The sequence below is a fragment of the Thunnus thynnus genome, chromosome 2 (genome assembly GCF_963924715.1).
Source record: "Thunnus thynnus chromosome 2, fThuThy2.1, whole genome shotgun sequence".
NCBI classification, from domain to species: domain Eukaryota; kingdom Metazoa; phylum Chordata; class Actinopteri; order Scombriformes; family Scombridae; genus Thunnus; species Thunnus thynnus.
Window position 1 is genome coordinate 14034250 of NC_089518.1, and position 19619 is coordinate 14053868.

General features: G+C 42.9%; 1 protein-coding gene across 10 annotated transcripts in view; it reads left to right on the forward strand.

The window, feature by feature from the left end:
* Nucleotides 1–19619, forward strand: part of rimbp2b (RIMS binding protein 2b) — an 81574-nt gene that overhangs the window by 52373 nt on the left and 9582 nt on the right. For 2 of the 10 annotated variants that reach the window (XM_067604643.1, XM_067604633.1), the window contains exons 8-19: nucleotides 1191–1295; nucleotides 3308–3358; nucleotides 5623–5827; nucleotides 6772–6920; nucleotides 7588–7667; nucleotides 8372–8481; nucleotides 8561–9433; nucleotides 12431–12582; nucleotides 13121–13774; nucleotides 14102–14251; nucleotides 14612–14773; nucleotides 18295–18403. In XM_067604643.1, coding sequence (XP_067460744.1) covers nucleotides 1191–1295; nucleotides 3308–3358; nucleotides 5623–5827; nucleotides 6772–6920; nucleotides 7588–7667; nucleotides 8372–8481; nucleotides 8561–9433; nucleotides 12431–12582; nucleotides 13121–13774; nucleotides 14102–14251; nucleotides 14612–14773; nucleotides 18295–18403 — 2800 coding nt within the window. Of the gene's footprint in view, nucleotides 1–1190; nucleotides 1296–3307; nucleotides 3359–3867; nucleotides 3889–5622; nucleotides 5828–6771; nucleotides 6921–7587; nucleotides 7668–8371; nucleotides 8482–8560; nucleotides 9449–12409; nucleotides 12583–13120; nucleotides 13775–14101; nucleotides 14252–14611; nucleotides 14774–16365; nucleotides 17143–18294; nucleotides 18404–18892; nucleotides 19019–19619 lie in introns of all 10 variants that reach the window. The other 8 variants (XM_067604629.1, XM_067604613.1, XM_067604614.1 and 5 more) reach the window with 8 other exon arrangements.

A 19619-nucleotide genomic window follows, 5' to 3' on the forward strand; every position in this document is an offset into this window, starting at 1 on the left:
TTCCAGTGTCGTGTTGGGAGGTCTGACCAGGAGCTGTGAAAGAGTAGAAGCTTGGAGCAGTCTGCCCTTCCCCTTTCCCTTCCTATTCCACCCTTTCATGTTTTCCCACCCTCCCTGGTCTGTCCCTTCCCACCTTCCCCACTCCCCCCTGCTAGAATTATAAGGTATCACTGCTACGTCTATCTGTTAGGGAGCAGTCCTGTTCAGTCCCATTCTGAATGCTTTCTGTCCACCTCAGTGGCTGTGCTTATCTTTCCCTTTATCCGTGGGCTGCTTACCAGACATACGAATGGTCACCTGGCTATAAGACCACAGCACTGTGGAATGTGATTTTTTGCATGAGGCAGGACAAAGAGTTTGGCTTGATGACGACAGGAGGGGGAGGAAGAGACGATAGAGAGACTGGGTCACCCCTCGCGATGATAATGTCACCTACAAGTTCGATGACATTACCTATCCTAGACCTTAATTTTTATTGGCATGAAAATGTCATTTGCTTCTTTCACCTTACAGTGTCGCAAATATTCACATATAGTGGGAACAGTGATGTGACTGGATGACACAGGCATATTGTGTTATGAAGAGCCAAGCATTCAGTCCCTTGTATTGTATGGCTTCTTTTGTTGTTATGGATGACCACAGATAAGTGAGCACGCTGCAGAGTTTGCTCACCCTTTTCATGTAACTTAAAACCCTGTATTGATCATGCAAAGACAACATCGCTGAGGACAGCTTTTCAAACAGTCCCAGTAACAAGACTTCTAACAGGTATTATGTTACCTAAAGGGGGCAGCAAACCTGACTGTGGATTGATGTAGTTTTTTTTGTTCACACAGCAAAGCATCTCTAGTCCTCATCCATAAGCACCTTTTGTGCAAAATTTGACCTGATCTCTGCCGTAGATCATTTGACATAAACTGTTGCCACATGGCATTTGCTGTGGCATAGTTTATGTCTTTAAAGGGTTTAAAGGTCAGTACACTGTTAACCAGCCTCTGTGTGTGTGATGTGTGTGTGTGCACATGTAACACCTGTGTTGTCTCTTGAATGTGGAGTAGAAGACTGGAGATGCATTTTGTGTTGGCTCCGTGCCGTTGGATTTTAGTTCCACTAACAGCAGCCCTCTTTATGCCCCCCCACCCCACAATCCTCCCTCCCCGGCTCTCCACCCCTGCACCCCCTGCGGACAGCATATGCGCGAGGCTGCGGAGCGGAGGCAGCAGCTAGAGTTGGAGCATGAGCAGGCCTTGGCTGTACTCAATGCAAAGCAGCAGGAGATTGACCTTCTTCAGAAGGTAAGGGAACTCAGGTTACATAACACTAACAGCACCAGAGGGTCAGGCTTTCTTGTTTGCCCAGCCTGTGCCTGTGTCACGGGTCAAAGAGCTTTTTGTCGGGCATCGGTGCGATACATACAAGTCCAACAAAGGTGAAAGTCAACTCAAAGACTTTATTATTAAGAGCACAGCAGAGAGTAGCACTCTCCATAGGCTGTGGCACTCACCTTTCTCAACATTTTCATCACTGGCACTACTAGAGCTATCCATCGTGCTGTATAAATAAAGTGGATTGGATTGGATTGGATCCACTTAACCCCATCCTTCAGCTGTCTATCACTCTCCAAACCCTGAGTGCTCAACTTTTCAGGAACACTCCTCTTGTTTGTTACAAGCGAGCAAATCAAACATTCAAATCCCAGAGTAGATATGACACTTTTTAGAGGCTTGCTCAAACAAAAAATGCTGGCCGAGGCCATTTGATGGTCGGGCTTCCTCCTCTGTGCGCTGGAGCTGACTGTAATGTCAAAGCAAGCCCGGCAATGTCTGAGATTGCTGATAGTGTGAACGTGATAAGAATTGTCACCAATGCCTTCTCCAAAAACAGTTTGTGTGTGTACCCCAGTGTTGCTGTTGCTGCAGTGTTGCTCTAACTTCACAGTCAGCCTTTCACAGGCAGGGTTCTCAGCTTTTTCTCTCATTAGCAGAAGCTCATTACTGCCTTATCTTCCTTCAGACACTGGCTGCTCTCTGCATTCTCCTAAATTAATTGCCTGCAAAGTAGATTTATGAAATTGTAAAGTCCACAGATGCTCTTCATATTCATGTGGAACACTTGTTTTTCTCAACAGATGTTCCTAGTTCCCAAAAGAAAAATTATTATGCTATGTTTCTATACAGTTGAGTTGTTCTATAATGCACAAACCTTATTCCCCTTGAATGCACTAGATTTATTAATTTATTATTGATGGAACATAAATTTTGTTTAAGATCATTTTTGTTTGCAGAGAACCTTAGTCAAAAATAATGCAGGAAACACTGTTTCTCTGACTATTTACTTGGAAGTTACCACTATATAAAGAGACCTGCACTGCAATGTACTGCAGCCACAAATATATGTTAGCACTGGTTTCAGTGGAAGTACGAAGTATGTGGGATTGCATTGTCAGTTTACATACAGTAAATCAGATTCCAGCTGAGTTTGAGAATACTGAGGAAAGAAAAAAACGTATATACTCCAAGGCCGAGCACCTTGTCTCTTCCTTTCTTCCCCCTCGTACCCGTTATACTGCTCTACATTTTTTGTAGAGGAATGCCGTTTGACATCGTATTTGCTGGAGAATACTGTTATCTGCTTGTAGAGTGCTGTCGGTCATTAAGTGCTGTTGGCTTAAATGTTTCAGCTAAACGTTGCATTTACAAATGTGAATTAAGAGCCTCTTTCAACTTTGCTAGAAAACTAAATTATTCCTCTAAAATAAAAGACTGGGGGAAATCAAGATGGGAAGGAAATGATACATTTGTGTGCCAGATATAACAATAAAATCTAAACATGTGGGGGTCTTGGTTTAGAGAGACCCCTGGTTTAGAGGCTCTCAGGCAAATGCTCTTTTCTTCTCAGGTGAGTGTACTAAACTAACTTACAAATGCATTCTCAATTATACTGTATGAACTGTCTTGCATGCCCATAATTGTTTCATGTAACTAATTGTTTTGACAATTAATTAGGCTGAAAAAAAACATAAAATATACAGTAAAAGGTGAAAATGGTGTAAGAAAAGCTGCAACGTTGTTCCTTGTGCTGTCTGTGGTAAAGCAAGAATATACTTCTGCAAAGACCAAGGCACTGGGAGTATTAAATACAGGGAAAAGAAAGAATTTGCTGATAAGTTTCAAAACATCAGAGGAGTGCAAACAGAAACAGTGGCTTTCTTTTCAACCGTTTTCACCCTTTCTTTGGTATTTTAAACTGCAACTAAACTGCGACATAAATGAAACTGAACTGAAGCACTGCACCCTGTGTTTCCCAGGCTCAGGTTGAGGCTAAAAAGGAACATGAAGGCGCTGTCCATCTGTTAGAGGTGAGCGTCTGGACTCTGGGGGTGGGAGGGTGGGAGGGGAGGGTGGGGGGGGTAGGGGGATGGAGTGAGTGTGTTTATGTGGCTGCTGCTGGAAGAAAACAGACTAGTCAGCCCCCGGGGCAGACCTATGTATACCTAAAGCCATTTCCTGCTGTTTTTGACCCCACTGTGCTCTTTTTTTTAAAGTTTTCATGCATCAAAATATAAATCCTTGGCTGAATATATGAATTTCCTCTCACAATACTGTTAAATTGACTTATGCAGTACACTTTTAAACAGAACAGAGTTGTGTAAATAGCCTGAATCACACATGCTCATTATCTTTCTATTATTTCATCTTCCTATTAGCATTGTAGTAAAGTGATTCATGTGCGCGAGTGTCAAAGCAGAGGGTAGTTTAAAGAGTGCTTTTCTTTCAAGATGTGTATGAGTGATCACATGTGTAATTGTGCTTTATTTCTTTCCTACATCTCTTTTCACTGTATGGGTGTGTGTTTATGCTTATACAGAACCACTTGGACAGCATGCAGGTATTTCAGAATTGTTTTTATTTATTTACTTGATATTTATTTTTACACCTTTCCCAGTATAGTCAATAGGGTGTACAGTACCCTCATGTACTGGAGGTAAGATGATGTAACGCCGCATTGCAAACAGAATTATTCATCCCGATCTAAGTCTTGTATTGAGGATGAAGATAATAAATATACAAATGATACTCAAAAGGTAACATGAAGCATACATCAATTAAGAGCTAATCTGATGTGAAGCCTTTGCTTTTTGGTTTTCAGAGCTATTCAGAGCTGCTTCAGACCGATCTTTCATCGGGCTTTACTACCCACTCAGCTCTGTTTCCATTTTCCATCGAAGCAAACTCATGAGTGGGAGGCCTTTTTGACAGGCTTGAACGTGACTGACAGCATAAAGTGGAGGTCTCTCATTTGATCATAAAGAAAAATTCAGCTACACTTGCTGAACAATTGATGAAAAGATTCGACTCATAAAATACAGTTTCTACAATATGCATCGACTTCAATTACAGACAGCTGCCTGCCTGGGGCCAATTCCACATAATCAAAGCCCATCAACACGATGCCGTGTGCAAATGTAACTTTATAGATTTTCTAAAGTTGTTAAAAACATATTTTTTACATACATAACAATTACAGCACCAGACAAGAATAAATGAATGCAGGAAATGTATTTCGTCAGTTTTATCAACAAATTGCACTGAAAAGTTTTTTTTATTGTAGGTAGAGTTAAATGCTTTTAAGTCTTTCATCTAGATTACATAGGTATTAGGTATTATATTTTTATGTTGATTACATACAATTTACAGTAGTTTTCTGACTATATATAACACTGTAATTTATTATCAAAGGATCACATAGCCAAAGAGTGATGAATGTGATCCTTTTTCATTGCATGTACTACATGTTATCCAGCATGTGTTCTACTCGTCGTACGATACAAAGCCGTATGATGCTATTACAACTAATTCCTCTTTGTGTCAATACACTAACTCTAGTTGACGAATGCAGGAATTCCTCCGTCGCTCCTTTGCTAACAGCATGTTTATGTGAAGCAACATGTGCATGGAAGTGTTTTAACAGAGCAGCATAGAAAGTACTGTAGTAGCGGCATTGCATTACTCTGTGTTGGGCGGTGTTAAAAAAAAAAAAATTCCATGGTAGCTGCAGTGACCTTCAGAGTATCTCTGGTTCAGATTGAGGAGTTGTTGTTGACAAACCATTATTCAAGTGAAGAAATCCTGCTCTAGCACCTGGAATTTCCATTACACCTGCCCAAACAAGTATGTTTTACAGTGTTACTGTAGAAGTTTCCTGCTCTGAAAACACGGTGTGGTTTGGGTATGCATACTGCGTCGGAGCTTCTTTAGTTGCAGAGTTATTAGTATTAGCTGTAGACGTGCATGTGTTTTATATAGTGAACTGTCAGTAGTAGCTACGTTAATTTCAGGATGTTTTTCTCTGTGATGACTGATCCACACCCTACAGTAAATCTCATTCCATATTCTATTTGTGTGTAGACAGTTGACGTATAGCATCATATACGTACCTACTGTACATATGTGTGTGCTCGTGTATTTTTGTGTGCAGAATACTGAGTCCTGCATCCTGTGGTTTTCTTATTTTCTCTTCTGTTGTTTTCCTTTGTTTCCCTCATCCTGTCTCTCCCTATCTGTCTGTCTGTCTGTCTCTCTCACTCCTCTCTCCGTTACTCTCCTCCCCCACCTTCATCAGGCCAAAGTCCGCGAGCTGGAGGAGAAATGTCGGACTCAGAGTGAACAGTTCAACCTCCTGTCAAAAGAGCTGGAGAAGTTCCGGCTCCAGGCTGGGAAGTTTGATATCCTCAGCACTGAACCCTTAACTTTATGTGAATCTCCTGGGTCACCCAACAAATCCCTATCCCAGCTCCTTAATGGACTGGCTGCCCCCATAGGAAAAGGTGCGTGTTGGTTCTAATTGATGCTGATCATTTGAATTTTTACCATAATATCATTTTACAGTATGTTCAGGGCATTCAGTATAAGAATATAGCAAACAAACCATAAATATTAATATAAGACAAGTGTTACATAACATAAGGGGTCACATTTTCAAGTGGCTGAGATCTCATTTCGGACTGAATAAACATAATTGAACAAATAAAAGAGCATTTTACTTGATGTACAGTAGCCCACTGTTAGCAGAGAGTTGTGCAATTGAATAAATGCGTAATTACCGTCATGCGGGGGCTGCTGGGAGAAGAGTCAGTTTGCTGTGATGGTGTTGGTAACTTATAATCAGGTGAAAACACCACAGCAGAAATTAGAGGTCTGAGAGGCAAAGTTTCTGACTGAAATTGTAGTAAACACTAACTGTTAATGAAATAATCAATCATAGTGAGAAATAGCCTTTAGCTGGCAAAACTTGTTCTCTGTTTGTTTTTGAAAATACACAAATGCTTCATTAATTACAGTAGTATGTATTGTTCAGCTCTTGCTACAGTATGACGTTTTAATTTATTTCGTATGGTTACAAATAATTACAGACTGCAGAATATAGTACTGTAAGATATGTACGTAAATTATGCCTGCTTAATATATATGTTTGTAAAAAATACATTTATTCAAATAGAGGAACCTTTCAAATGATTAAAATATTCTACAACATGCATCAATTATACAGTATCTGAAAGTTTCAAGTGTTTTTTATGGTTTTTGAAGCAGTGTAGATTGTTTAATATATGAATGTCAAGTATGTTTTTTTCTCCTCTTTATCTCTTTCTGAATTGGAAATATTTGATGGTTTAGTTGAGGAACTCTTAACTTCTAATATGATTTTATTTGTCTATTAGTTCTGTTATATTCTCATGTGAGGATTTGACAAGAAGCTTTGTTTGTTCCGCAGGCAATGAGGCTCCAACCAGCAGATCTTTGATATCTGAGTTCATTCGACCACTCCAGATCAGCGCAGACAAACCCGAGCTCCTCTCTGTCAAGCCAACATTCCTCACTCGCAGTCGAGCCAGCAGCCCAGCACGGGCTTTCCTCTCTGAGGTATCTGATAGTGTCCGTTTGTATCTCACATGGCTCCCGCTTGGCACATTTCTCCATTTACTCTTTGTATGACACCCTTAGAGTAATTGTGTATATAGAGCAAAATGGGTTGTAATAAACTTGAAGCTGCGTAAGGCAAGACTATCTGAACTGTGTAATGATGCTTTATTCTGCCCTGTTTACCTAAATAAAATCCTTTGTAACAATTTTGAAAAAAAAAAGCTGCTTCATTTTAATCTAAGTAATGTGTTTGGGTTGAACAAGAGAAAATCCACCCAGCAGTAATGCATGACGCCTCCTGGTTTTACCCATTCAAGCTGAATATTTGAGACTGATGACTGGTGCAAAATATTTTTAGTGTGCAGGAGATGACAAATTGAAACAAATGAAATATGAATTTTGTATTTCTTTTTTTTTTTTTTTTTTTGAAAACTAGTGATACCCTAGTTCACTACCTGCACTTTTGCACTTTGTCTCTTAACATCTTGGCATTTTTATACAAAACGTTCAAATGAGTTCAGTAGCCTCTTCCTCCACAAGATCATTTAAACTTAGAAAGCTTACTTCTCTGGTTTTCTTACTGTAAGGTGAAGGTCCAAATGAAAAGACAGAGAAGAAGCATTTGATGTTGAAAATTAGATATTTGTGCTTTATTTGCCTTCTCTAGATGGACAAAGAGCTCAGCTCAACCACCAGGTCGAAACCGAGGTTCACAGGAAAGGTTCGTCTGTGCATTGCGCGGTACAGGTGTGTATCCTATATAATAAACACACATTGTATTATTCACCCACTGTTCACAGCATAGCATCAAGCTCTTTTTTCTGAGTCCTATTTCCATAATTTTTAATAGATTTAAAGTGTTTCACTCACTTTAGAAATATATTAAGTGGCTTAAATGCATAGTAAGTGCTACCAGGAGCCTTGTGCTAACAATGCAGAAACCCCTCAAATCAAAGTGAAACAGTTGAATGTCCCAAGAGAGGGCAATGGTCAACAAGAGAGGTGGCCAAAAATCCTGAACTACCTCTTTAAAATGAACTGGCCGCTCAGTGTGGACAAGTGATGGACAGGTCTTGCTGAGATTATTTGCTTTCTCTCACAGAGCGTTAAGTTGTGGTCTTAAAGATGATTCAGTGTTTCCATATCTAAAGAAAATTACCTGTCAGCACAAAAAATAATTGGAATCCTCAGAGCACAAATGTGTGAAACAGGGCCAGAGCTTTCAACCCACATGGTCCTCAGCTCTCTCTCTTACTTAAAAAACCTAAGTAAATAAATAAAAAGCCATTGATACAAACTTCATATTTTAAAATCAGAACATAGTTTTTTCCTTGATATACATATTAGGGGATGGCAGTGTTTGACATAAAAAATTAAATGTAATATTTTTTTAAAAAACATGTGTAAAATATAACACTGACAGCCAAATCGTTCATGTTTTTTTGCTGTAGTTACAATCCTTATGACGGGCCGAATGAGCATCCTGAGGCAGAGCTCCCCCTGGTGGCAGGGAAGTACCTCTACGTTTACGGAACAATGGATGAGGATGGCTTTTACGAAGGTCTGGCATCCCTTATCATTTCTCTCTTCTTCAAATATCACCACATTGCCAACTATCTCTTCTCCCTTTAATTTCTCAGGAGAGCTGCTGGATGGACAGCGGGGGCTTGTCCCCTCCAATTTTGTGGATTTTGTCCAAGATGAGGAGACACCCTCCGTCCAACACAGGGACACAGTGGCTAAAGAACCTGGCTACCTCAACCACAGTAGCCTGGGGACTCAGAGACTGGGGGTCAGCACGGGAATTGGGACAGGCATAAGCAGCCTGCTGTCGGACAGTAAACTAGACTGTCTAAGCACCAGCAGCTTGGGCATGGACCTCCTGGGCTCCTCCAGCAATGGGACAGGAACTTTGGATGTCAGCATTGACGAGGTCGGTGAAGACATTGTGCCTTATCCCCGCCGCATCAACCTGATTAAACAACTGGCCAAGAGTGTGATTATTGGCTGGGATCCTCCTGTGGTCCCACCTGGCTGGGGCTCCATCAGTGGCTACAATGTCTTGGTAGATAAGGAGGTGCGCATGAGTGTCCCCTACGGGGGCAGGACAAAGTCTCTTATTGAGAAGCTCAATCTAGCCACAAACACCTACCGGATCTCGGTGCAGAGCATCACAGACCGGGGCCCGTCAGACGAGCTCCGGTGCACTCTGCTCGTGGGAAAGGACGTGGTGGTGGCACCTTACTACCTGCGTGTGGACAGCATCACACAGGCGTCTGCTGAGCTCTCTTGGATGCCCAGCAACAGCAACTACAGTCACACCATCTTCCTCAACGGTGCAGAGTACGACATGGTCAAGGCTGGGGGCTACAAGTACAAGTTTTTAAACCTGAAGCCCATGACGGTTTACAAGGTGAAGGTTGTGGCGCAGCCGCATCAGGTGCCTTGGCAGCTTCCGATGGACCAGAGGGAGAAGAGGGAAATCTCTGTGGAGTTCTGCACTCAGCCTGCAGGTCAGCCTCCAAAACGTTAGTCACATTTTGACTTTTATCTGTTCAATTTAACACAGTAAGAAAGGTTGTTGGTTGGAGGGCACACAATAAAGTCAGATGTTCTTCAACCAAAAAAAGGTTGATACTAATTCCCTCATATGCATTTATATCAATCCAGTAAAAATACAAATTATAATTTAATTGGTTATTGTGCTTTCCTTAATAATGGTATTAGAGGAAAATTCTATGTAAATTGCTGTATTATTAATGCACTAATGCTATAATCACATTTAGTTTCCTTTATAGAGACTTCGACTTTATGATAAACAATGTTGTATTTCCATCTTTACTGCAAAAGGCACTATGTGTTGTTGCCTTATCTTTGATGATTGATATTCAATTCTATCATCTTTTTTTGGAAAATATCAATTGTAAATGAAAACAGAGATTAAATTTCTTTTTTCCCCGAAAAATGTGCAGTCAAGGTGACATACTTTTTTCGGCCCTTAGTAGTGTCTGCAGTCTTCCTCTTAGGCTGCATACTGCTCCATCAACCTCCACCAATAACATAGTACAGGCTGTATGTTGCCTGAGAAGCAAAACCCAGGGCAAAAAAAAACTTCACAGCACTTTCTGCTGGTGTAAGCATAATTATATAATTCTAAGTGGTAAAAGGTAATTGCTGTGAGCTCACTGTAATAACTGAAGACGACTCTGATGAGTGTATCAAGAACTCAGAGGGTCTCTCATCTGGATATTGAGAGCTGGACAGTCAGATGACGCTGTTTAGAGAGATTTTAGTGAGTTTCAATCCGAAACTGGAAAAGTGTGTAGGATAAAAAAGTGAGGAGGACAAGCCGCCCCCTTCCCCAGAGGAAATTATGTCCTTGACAGCAATTCAGTGACTTTTAGTAGAAGTGTCTGTTTATATAGCCAGACATGTACATTTTCGGTTAAAGTTGTATTTATGATAAAGAGGCGGTGTTGTTCTCTAGTCCCCCCCTCCCCAATCTGATTGCCACTCTTGTAGTCTAATATTCTGTTCTGTCTCAAAGTCATCTGATAATCCACAATGAAAGCCATCTGATAATTTACATCCCACACAGCAATCTATTTATTTACCCAGCGACACGCTCCAGGCCCATTACATTTACAAACCTGACAAACATCTCAGCCATTTTCTTTTTTTTTTCCTCAGCCACTTTTAGATTGCCCCGAAGGATTTGTGTGTATGACTGCGATAAGAGACACGCATGGTAGAAACAAAAAAAACCCAAAAAAGACAAGTGCAGTGAGAAAAACATCCAAGAAGCATTCACAGAATAGAGCTACATAACTCTGGAAACAAGAGTCTTTCGAAGCCAAATTAGTGTAAATAGTGAGCGTTGACCTCCCATGAGGGGGCTCGTTGACGCTCCGCTGTTGCCAGCACTAACTTGGGTCTTGCAGCCTGACTCTCCTGCTATTGGAAATCTTTTAAAGTGAGAATGTAATGAGAGTCATTCTTGTGGTAGACAGTGCATAGATACAGTGTAGTTTGGCAGATAAAATATAACTGACACATGTATCGTTGAGGGCAGCAGTTCTAAAATTACAGAAAAACAGGACACTGCAGAGAAATGATAGAATAATGAATAGAAAAAAGGGTGAAAGAGAGGGAATGAAGGGAAGACAGAGAGAGAGAGAGAGGGAGGGGGAGGACAGAGAGGGAGTGAGGCTGAAGTTTGAATTGACATTTTCTGTTGGCAGCTGACGAGCTCACATGCTGAGAGTTCATTAAATGATCCATCTATTGAACATGTTAATTAGAGGCGTCTGAAATAGTCTCAGTATCTGTGGTGGACGACTGTTGTCAATAAGGAGGACAGTGTCTGGAGGCTCTATATTAGGCTTTCACACTCTGCATGCTTTCTTCATACAAGCGACTTCATTAGTTCCTAGCGATACATTTTTATTAAGATTACTCACTACGGGGCAGCCCCCAGTTTCCTGCCTGTCCTGTTTGCCGTTTGTGTCCAGTATTAATAAAAGCAGCTGCACTGAAATATTCATTTAAACACTCATTTCAGTCCTCAGAGTCCTTTTTTTTATGATGGGCATATTTTAAATATGACACGAGGAAATCTCCAAACAGTCACCGCTGCTGTTCCAAGACTCTGTGTGTTGTCTGCTGACGGACGGCGTAGAAATATGATTAAGATCGCATTTGATGCAAATTCTCAGACGTGCACAGCTGTACATTGCAGCTCGGAGATACTGCTGACTGCATCTGCTCAGCCTCTCTCACTGTGTGACTGCAGGGGAGCAGCAGCACTGCACAGATGGGTTTGTTGTTTAGTATGCAGGCAGCACGGACAGATTGTGGAAAAAGCAAACTGTGTTTTTTTTTTTGTTGTTGTTTTTTTTTTTTTATGCTCCATAGAATATTATCAGCAAGAATCTGGCAACAGGATATTGCTGTACATACAGTGATGGCTGAATGTTGGCAAACGTGGCTTTTTCAACCAACGTTATTGACTGCGCCCAGCATGCATATGAATGAACCTCGGGACACGCACCGTGAATCTGCACAGAGATGAGCGAAAATATAACAAAATCATCCTGCAAATTTGCAATATTTAAATAGAGTGAATGCTACAATCAGCTGTCACTGTCTCATTGTATCACAGCACATACCAGCTGTTCATTGCAGTAAAAGTGGAAATGCTTGTAGAAATGTTATAAATTTAAATTCATTTTCTGCCAGATAGTATTAAAGTTATTCCTTTTACTATACATTGCGTTTGAAATACAATTTGTGTTGATACCCCCAGGTTAAGCTGTATACTTTAAGATATATAGTACAGTTCCCACCGCATGAGAATATCCTCATTCCATACCACTGTGAAAAGGTTATTGAATGTGCTTTGTACTGAGGTCAGCACATTATTTTTTGATCAAATAGGCAGAAATGGTTCAGCCACTGTTCAGCCACTCTTTCTTTCTCTCCTTATTCAGTGTGTGTATTGTGCTCCCCAGGGCCCCCTCTCCCTCCCCAGGAGGTGCAGGTCCAGTGTGGTCAGACGCCCGGGGTCCTGCAGGTCAGATGGAAGCCGCCGCCTCTGACGCCTGCAGGGACCTCCAATGGGGCCAGCGTGATTGGCTATGCTGTTTGCACAAAGGGACAAAAGGTACCAAAATGTCAAAACAACTCATTTTTCTGTAAGTCTTGCAATACAGGTCTTTAAAAAAAAAAAAAAAAAAAAAAAGGTTGTCTTTGCCATCCTCAGTGGTGACTTCTGTGAGCAGTGCTCTATTGCCATCTCCTGGAGAAATGAAATAACGTTGATATCCAGCCCCCAGGGACGAGAATTAAACATAAATTCACTTAGAGAGTTTTTAAAAGGCTCCACTGTGCTACATCACCACATCCCATTTCCACAGAGAGTCATTGCGTTTGCCACAAATTAATATTTGACCATTTTCTAACAGGCCTGAAGTGGGAGCCATAGTTAAAAGTTTAAACATGTTCATTTTATGTGTTAGATCTCCAAGACTATGAATCTGTCTGTCATGATAGTTTTTAAGGAAAACAGGTATTCATCTACAGCTAATAGGTATGAGAGCAACCAGTGAATGTAGATGTAGGGTTACAGAATAAGTGTTTGTGCATGCTGACATTCTGAATAGCCCTTTGGTAAGGACTGTCTGGTTCCTTTGTGAATGCAGATAGCAGAGGTCTTGTACCCCACAGCAGACTATGTGACGGTGGAGTTAAACAGGATTCAGTGTCTGGAGGCCAGGGAAATCATTGTAAGGACGTTATCAACACAAGGAGAGTCCCAGGACTCACCAGTGGCCATCATCCCGCACAATCTCTTGGGCTCTCCACGCCTCTCCCACCGAACCACCGCACCTCCCCACCCTATGCCCCACCCAGCACACACACAAACCCATCCTCCTTACCCATCTACGTACCCCCCGAATCACCCTCAGCCCCAGGTGCAGCCTCTGCCTCGAGCACAGCCCCACACGCTGCCCCATGCACAGCCGCACTCGCAGCCCGTCTGCCACCCACCTCCTCTTCCCCAGCCTCATTTCCAGCGCCACCCCATGCCCAAGTCCAAACCGCTCGTAAGTGCCAGAGAGCCAGAAACCAAAGAGCACGAGGTGGGCCTGCGGCCAGGCAAGCCCTGGGAGCGCTCCCCCTCTCCGCTGCCTCCCATGCGCGGACCCAACCTGGAGCCACCGCACTTCCAGCCACGGCGATCGCCCTCTCCTCAGAGGATCCTGCCGCAGCCTCAGGGAGTCCCCATCCCCAACACCATCGCCAAGGCCATGGCCAGGGAAGCTGCCCAGAGAGTGTTCGCTGAAGGCAACAGGGTGCGTAGGAATTAAAAAGCATTACTCATCTCGACATAATTTTTCACAGTGAAAGTGTCTGTCAGGATAATAATCATGATCATTTCACTTATATATGAAAATCTGATACCTTTTAAAACCATCAACACAACATTTATTGGTTTCAGGATATAACTGTTTGTCTCTAGAAAACAAAACTACATTGGCAAAAAGTTGAAAATTTAAACATACTGTTAATTAAATATCAATTTTTTCACTTGGTTTGCAGAAAATTGGATTTGTAGAAATATTACACAAACATATTCAGACCCCTTTACGATTCTAACATAAATACATGTCTCTTATCAGGTTGAGAACAGGAACATCTTCAGTGAGCGTGGTAACACCCTGCATCCACTCAACTCTGACGAGGAGGAGGACGGCTACGACTCCCCGCATGCCAGGAGGAGAGGAGCCTCGGTGGATGAGTTCCTCAGAGGCTCGGAGCTGGGCAGACAGGTACTTTCCACAAAACACAACAAGCTGTGCTCAGCCAGTCAGTGTGCGCATCACTTGTTTCTAAGGAGTCAGCGGTAATACATGGGCAAAATCATATCACTGGAACTTCAACATTTCAGTGCACATAGTGTAGCTGTAAGGGAGTTTTGACCAACACAAACACACACACACACACTTTTGAGAGCGTCACTTTTTGGGTTTGACTGGAAATCAACTATTTGCTTATTTATCCATACTGAAAGCTTCAAGAAAAATCAGACATGACAGTGTCAAAGATGTTCCCAAGACGAAAAGATAAAATAAAACTATGAACTCGAGGCCACACTCTGCTGCCTTTAACTCCCTCTTGTTTTCTCTCAGCACCATCACCACCACTACAGCCACAGCGAGGAGTACCACACAGAGAGCAGCCGGGGTTCAGACTTGTCCGACATCATGGAGGAGGACGAGGAAGATCTCTACTCTGAGATGCAACTGGAGGAGGGGCGCAGGCGCAGCATCAACTCTCACAACACTCTAAAGGTACCTACCGCACACCTTCAGCCTGTAGTGGCCAGGGGGAGGAAAGAGGAAGGCGGGGAAGAGAGGGAGGGGAGATGGAGGGATGGAGGAAGGGAGGGAAGGTCATGCCATCTGCAGAGGTTCCTACTCTCTCTCACAGGCTCTACAAGCAGGCCCATCGTGGCTTTGCCCGGCTGAGCTGCTTTGTGTTAGCTGAATCAGCCTCCCCTCCCTAACCTTCTCCTCCACCCCGCCCCTCCAGCACTTGCTTTATTCATTCAGGGCTAAGCTCACAGGAATGGCTGTGTATACATACCTGTATGGCATGCGAGAGGGGAAGCCTGTAAACTAGAAGCATAATGTTTTTTCTGGTTTGTATTGTATTTCAATGTTCTTTATACTGCACCGAAGGAGTGTTACAAGTTAAAATCAAATATTAGAATGTGATATTCAAATTAAATTTACTGTATCAAAGGGTCATGGCATATTAAGTGCACATGGGAATCTCATTTAAGTGAGTACTTAAATGGAAATATTCACTTTTGTTTATGTCTGTCATGTCCTAATGTTTACTTTCTCTATTGTCAATGTAGATGTTGACATTGTCAGTACATGATTCTGTCTTCATTTGGTCTGTTAGTGGGGATGTGTGGATGTAAAGCCGATCTGTTATGAGAGTGAGAGGTACTGTTAAGTGGCTGATTGGTCCTCTGTATTGTAGTAGACCTGCTATCAGAAGTCAATACAAAATCACTGCAAATTTCCCTGTGCAGTAATGTTGTGTTCCTGAGGTCTATTCATTGGTGTATTTACTTTGTATTTACTTTAAATACACCAATGCTGCATCTCCTTTTTGTCATCACCATATATTTGTATATGACTGTTGCACATCATCTACCCCCCTTTATATTTCTGTAAAAAAATTAGTATTTTGAAGCATGTATAGTAATGATATAAAAGCTTGAATTAGGTATTGCTCAGGGTGGAATAGTTAAAGATGAATTTGCTTTGGCTATTGTTTCCTGTGAGCACATAGATGGAAGTTCTGCGTATGTTGCAAAATGTGAAATTGTTGCAAAGAAGTGTCCTAATATATCCTTAGTAATTGGTTCTTCTGCTCATTCAAGCTTCACATTGTTAATTTCTGGCTTCTTAAAGATTCATTTATTGTTTTCATCCGCACTGATGTTTTGATTTAACCCTCACCAGTTGCACTAACACCGCCTGTCACCGACAAAACTTTCGTTTGGATATTTCTCATTTCTCACGAGCAAAATTCCCTTTTCCACAATTAACCTCTGTGCCCATGCTCAGTTTATCAGTTATCGCTCCATATTTTAGCCAGATTCCTGTTCAGAGCATGCCATTTCCTCCTCACGGAATGAGACTGCATGTCTTGCTACATTGCCACAAATAACTAATTCTGTCTTTATTTTGTCTTCCCCCCCCATTTATTCTATTCACATACTGTGTTGTTTCCTGCCTGTTCTAAAACCTTCGAAAAACTTTTCAACCCCCCTCCCCTTCAAAAAAATCTAAACTGAACCTTTTGAATTGAACTGACTAACTGAACTGTAAAAATGGGGAACATTGCCTCCTGGTCATGACTGAAGGCGTATTACAAGCGTCAGGACCTTGCTGAGGAAAGAGACTGCTGGGACCTCCAGAGGGAGGTGGTGAAGCAGAAGTCACTCCGAAGCAAGCGTCTTCACAGCATCCCTGAGGTGGCTGAGGAGGAGTCGGACAGTGTGGACAGCATGGGTCAGCGCCTGTGCTTCGAAGATGGCGGGCGACCGGGAACGCCACACACTCAGCGGAGGATGTACCCCCCAGACACCCACATGCACAACCATCTCACCCCCAGCAAGAACTCCCGCCATCTGCAGCGCCAGCGCTCCTTCCCTCGCTTCTCCGACAGCCGCTACTGCTACAGTGCAGAGGACCGCGGCTTGATACGACCCAACCGCCAGAACACCAAGAGTCCTGACAGCGGTTTAGACTGTGGCAGTGAGGAAGAAGGCTCTCTAGGCCGGGGTCATCGAGGGTACTATACGCACGGGAGCCCCATGCGGCCTGTGCGCATCATCCACTGTGAAGGCCCAGTAGAAAGGCGGGCGCTGGCTATGGGCCGTAAAAGAACTCTAACTCGCCAGTGCAGCGTGGAGGAGGAGTTCTCTGACGTCCCAGTGACTGCAGCCAAGTCAGTACACACGGGTGACTTTAGGAACAGGGAGCACTTTGGGCCTGTTCGGGAGGCCAGGCCACGAAACTACTCCAGGGAGGGGGCCCTGAGCGAGGGCAGGCTGAACGAGCTGGACAGGGTCTATTACAGTCCCCACAGGGAGGCTAGGGCCCAGTCTTTGTCCAGGCTCAACCGGGACCAGCCGCTGGTGTGTGATTCAGACTTTCTGCTGTACTTTCCATCAGCAAGCTGCAGCCATTCTGTTTTCTTAATGTTGTCTGTTTTTCTTTATGATTATCCCCCTTCCTTTCATTTGGCATTTTGTTTTTAATTTGATGACAAGTTATCACACGTTCATGGTTGGTCTGATTTGATGTTTTATTTTGTGTGAATTACTTTGCTTGTACTTCGAATGTCAGGTGGATTTTTAAAGTAAAGCTTTTAATTACCTAAAGGCCATTTAACTAAGTTTTGACTTCTCATGTCTTTGAGGGGAAAGGTTCCATTTAAAGAAAAGCAGCAGCTCAGCTGCAGCAGTTTCTCTGTGCAATGCATGGGGATGTGCTGCCCCTGTCTTCTCCCTTGCCTTCTCCCTGCCAGCTGCCGGTTTCATATGTCGTTCTTCATGTCTCGTCCTGTAGAGCTGCATCCATATGGCTCCGCCTTGTGCTTGGAGCTCTGTTTCAGCATCTCTTACCTCTCATTGCTTCACATACAAAGGTTAAGTCTTTTCCAGCCTGTGGTGACTCATTTAGTCCATCATCTCTTTGATTGTCTCTTTTACTTGTTTCAGCAAAAAAAAAATTCTCTTGTTCATCATCATTTCTCATTTATTAAATGTTTTGATAATAACAAGCCCCAGGCTGAGGCTGTAATGGCTTTGCTCAGCTAACCACATCTTTGTCCATTCTCTCTCTCACACTCAGCCTTCCACTTGAACTCTCCTTCTCATCTGCTCTTTCTTTCTATTCTTTATTCATCGTTTATGTCATTTGTGTCATCATTTGCTTCCTTTTCTCATCAAGGAGCTGACATGCACAGAACAAAACAAACCAAACAAATGGTCTTTAGCTAAGCATCTGACCCTCCCTAACCCCCAGTCCATGTTGTTGTGTTGGGGGTTGGTTTGATTTACTTGTTTTGATGGTTTGTTGGGTTTCTTTATTGTTTTATGGATTTTTTTTTTACTATTATTTTGCCTCCCTAAGTACAAATGGAAGCCAATCATTTGCTCTTATGGTGTTTTAGTTGTTTTAACAGGAATGTGGGATTCTTTTAAATGATTTTAAATGTTTAGTTGTCCTCACAATGCAGGCAGTGTATAGTTCTAACCTCTTGTTTGTTGTTTTTTACTCTAAAGATCATTGGGAACTCGCCGTCTCATGGAAGCGCTGATCGTCTGGACCACTCGGGGAGGAGGCCGGTTCACATCGGCACCCCCCCTCAGCGAAGGCCCATCCCATCCATTGGTTAGTGAGGTCACCACATGAGGAGACGCCTCATCCCCACCTGCAGGGCCACTGATGTTTGTGCTATTTATACCATGTGTATCCCTTACCCATGTGAGCCGAGCTGTACATCTCTTCCATAGAGCTTAAACAACCACATAGACCCTTTTTTTGTGGGGTGTTTGCACACCCTGTAGCTGTCCATCCCCATGAGCTGGATTCGCCAAATGTTCACATGCAGTTTTGCAGGAAAGTTATCCCCTATGCCTGTGTTTACTGTGGGTTAACATGTTTTACATGACCACCCAATTTGACCTCCCCACAACAGTGCAAGCATTGCTGTTTTACACCCAGTGACTCCAGAGTGAAACCTGTTGCCTTGTACACCCCCCACCTCAGGGCAACCTCATCATCCTACTGTCTCAGCATGATTGAATGGGCCATGGGGTAGAGCAGAGTGTGTGTGCGGGGGATCTCTGACCGTAACGTTGTGATTGGTGTCTTCTGTAGAGATCACCATGGACAGTAACAGTGAGGGGAGTGAGGGGAACCTCTCACCCGTCAAGGAGGATGTTTACTATGGCAGTGTAGCTCGGCGAAGGATATGGCGATCTATGTCCTCAGAGGATCAATATGGTATGTGGTGCAGCTTCTCTCCAAGATGACAATTCACCTTGACAATGCCAGAAAAGGCCAAGAATCGTTCTTGAACACATGCAGTGATATCAATGGTGGTCTTTGTTCTTTGCTGGACAGTTAGCTGCTTTTGTTTAGCTTAGCTTAGCTTAGCTGAATAAGCTGACGGGGGAAGACAAGACTGGCCACTTTTCCCGTTGCTGGAGAATGAAAATCCCTTCCCTGTATGTACTCCTACGCCTTCAATCCCAAGAAACCCCAACCCACCCACTCTTCCCATTCACCACTTCATATCCAGACCACTCTTCCACTCCACGGCAACTTAGCCCACCCTCCTATTCCTTAGCTTCTCCACCACCTCCTCTTTTCCTTCTCCCACCTTTCCGGGCCAGTCGCCTTAATTTTTGCATGACCCGCTTACAATACAGTGAGAAGGAAAGATACATTACTGGATGAGTTAGTGCATTCTTGCCTTGTTGGTATTACTTGGTTGCACATTCATTAACTCTGCTGCCATCACAATCAAACACAAGTTTTACACTGTTAAAGCACATTTTACCTTCCAAAAAGCATATTTTCAGTTGCTTGCCACGATACGCCT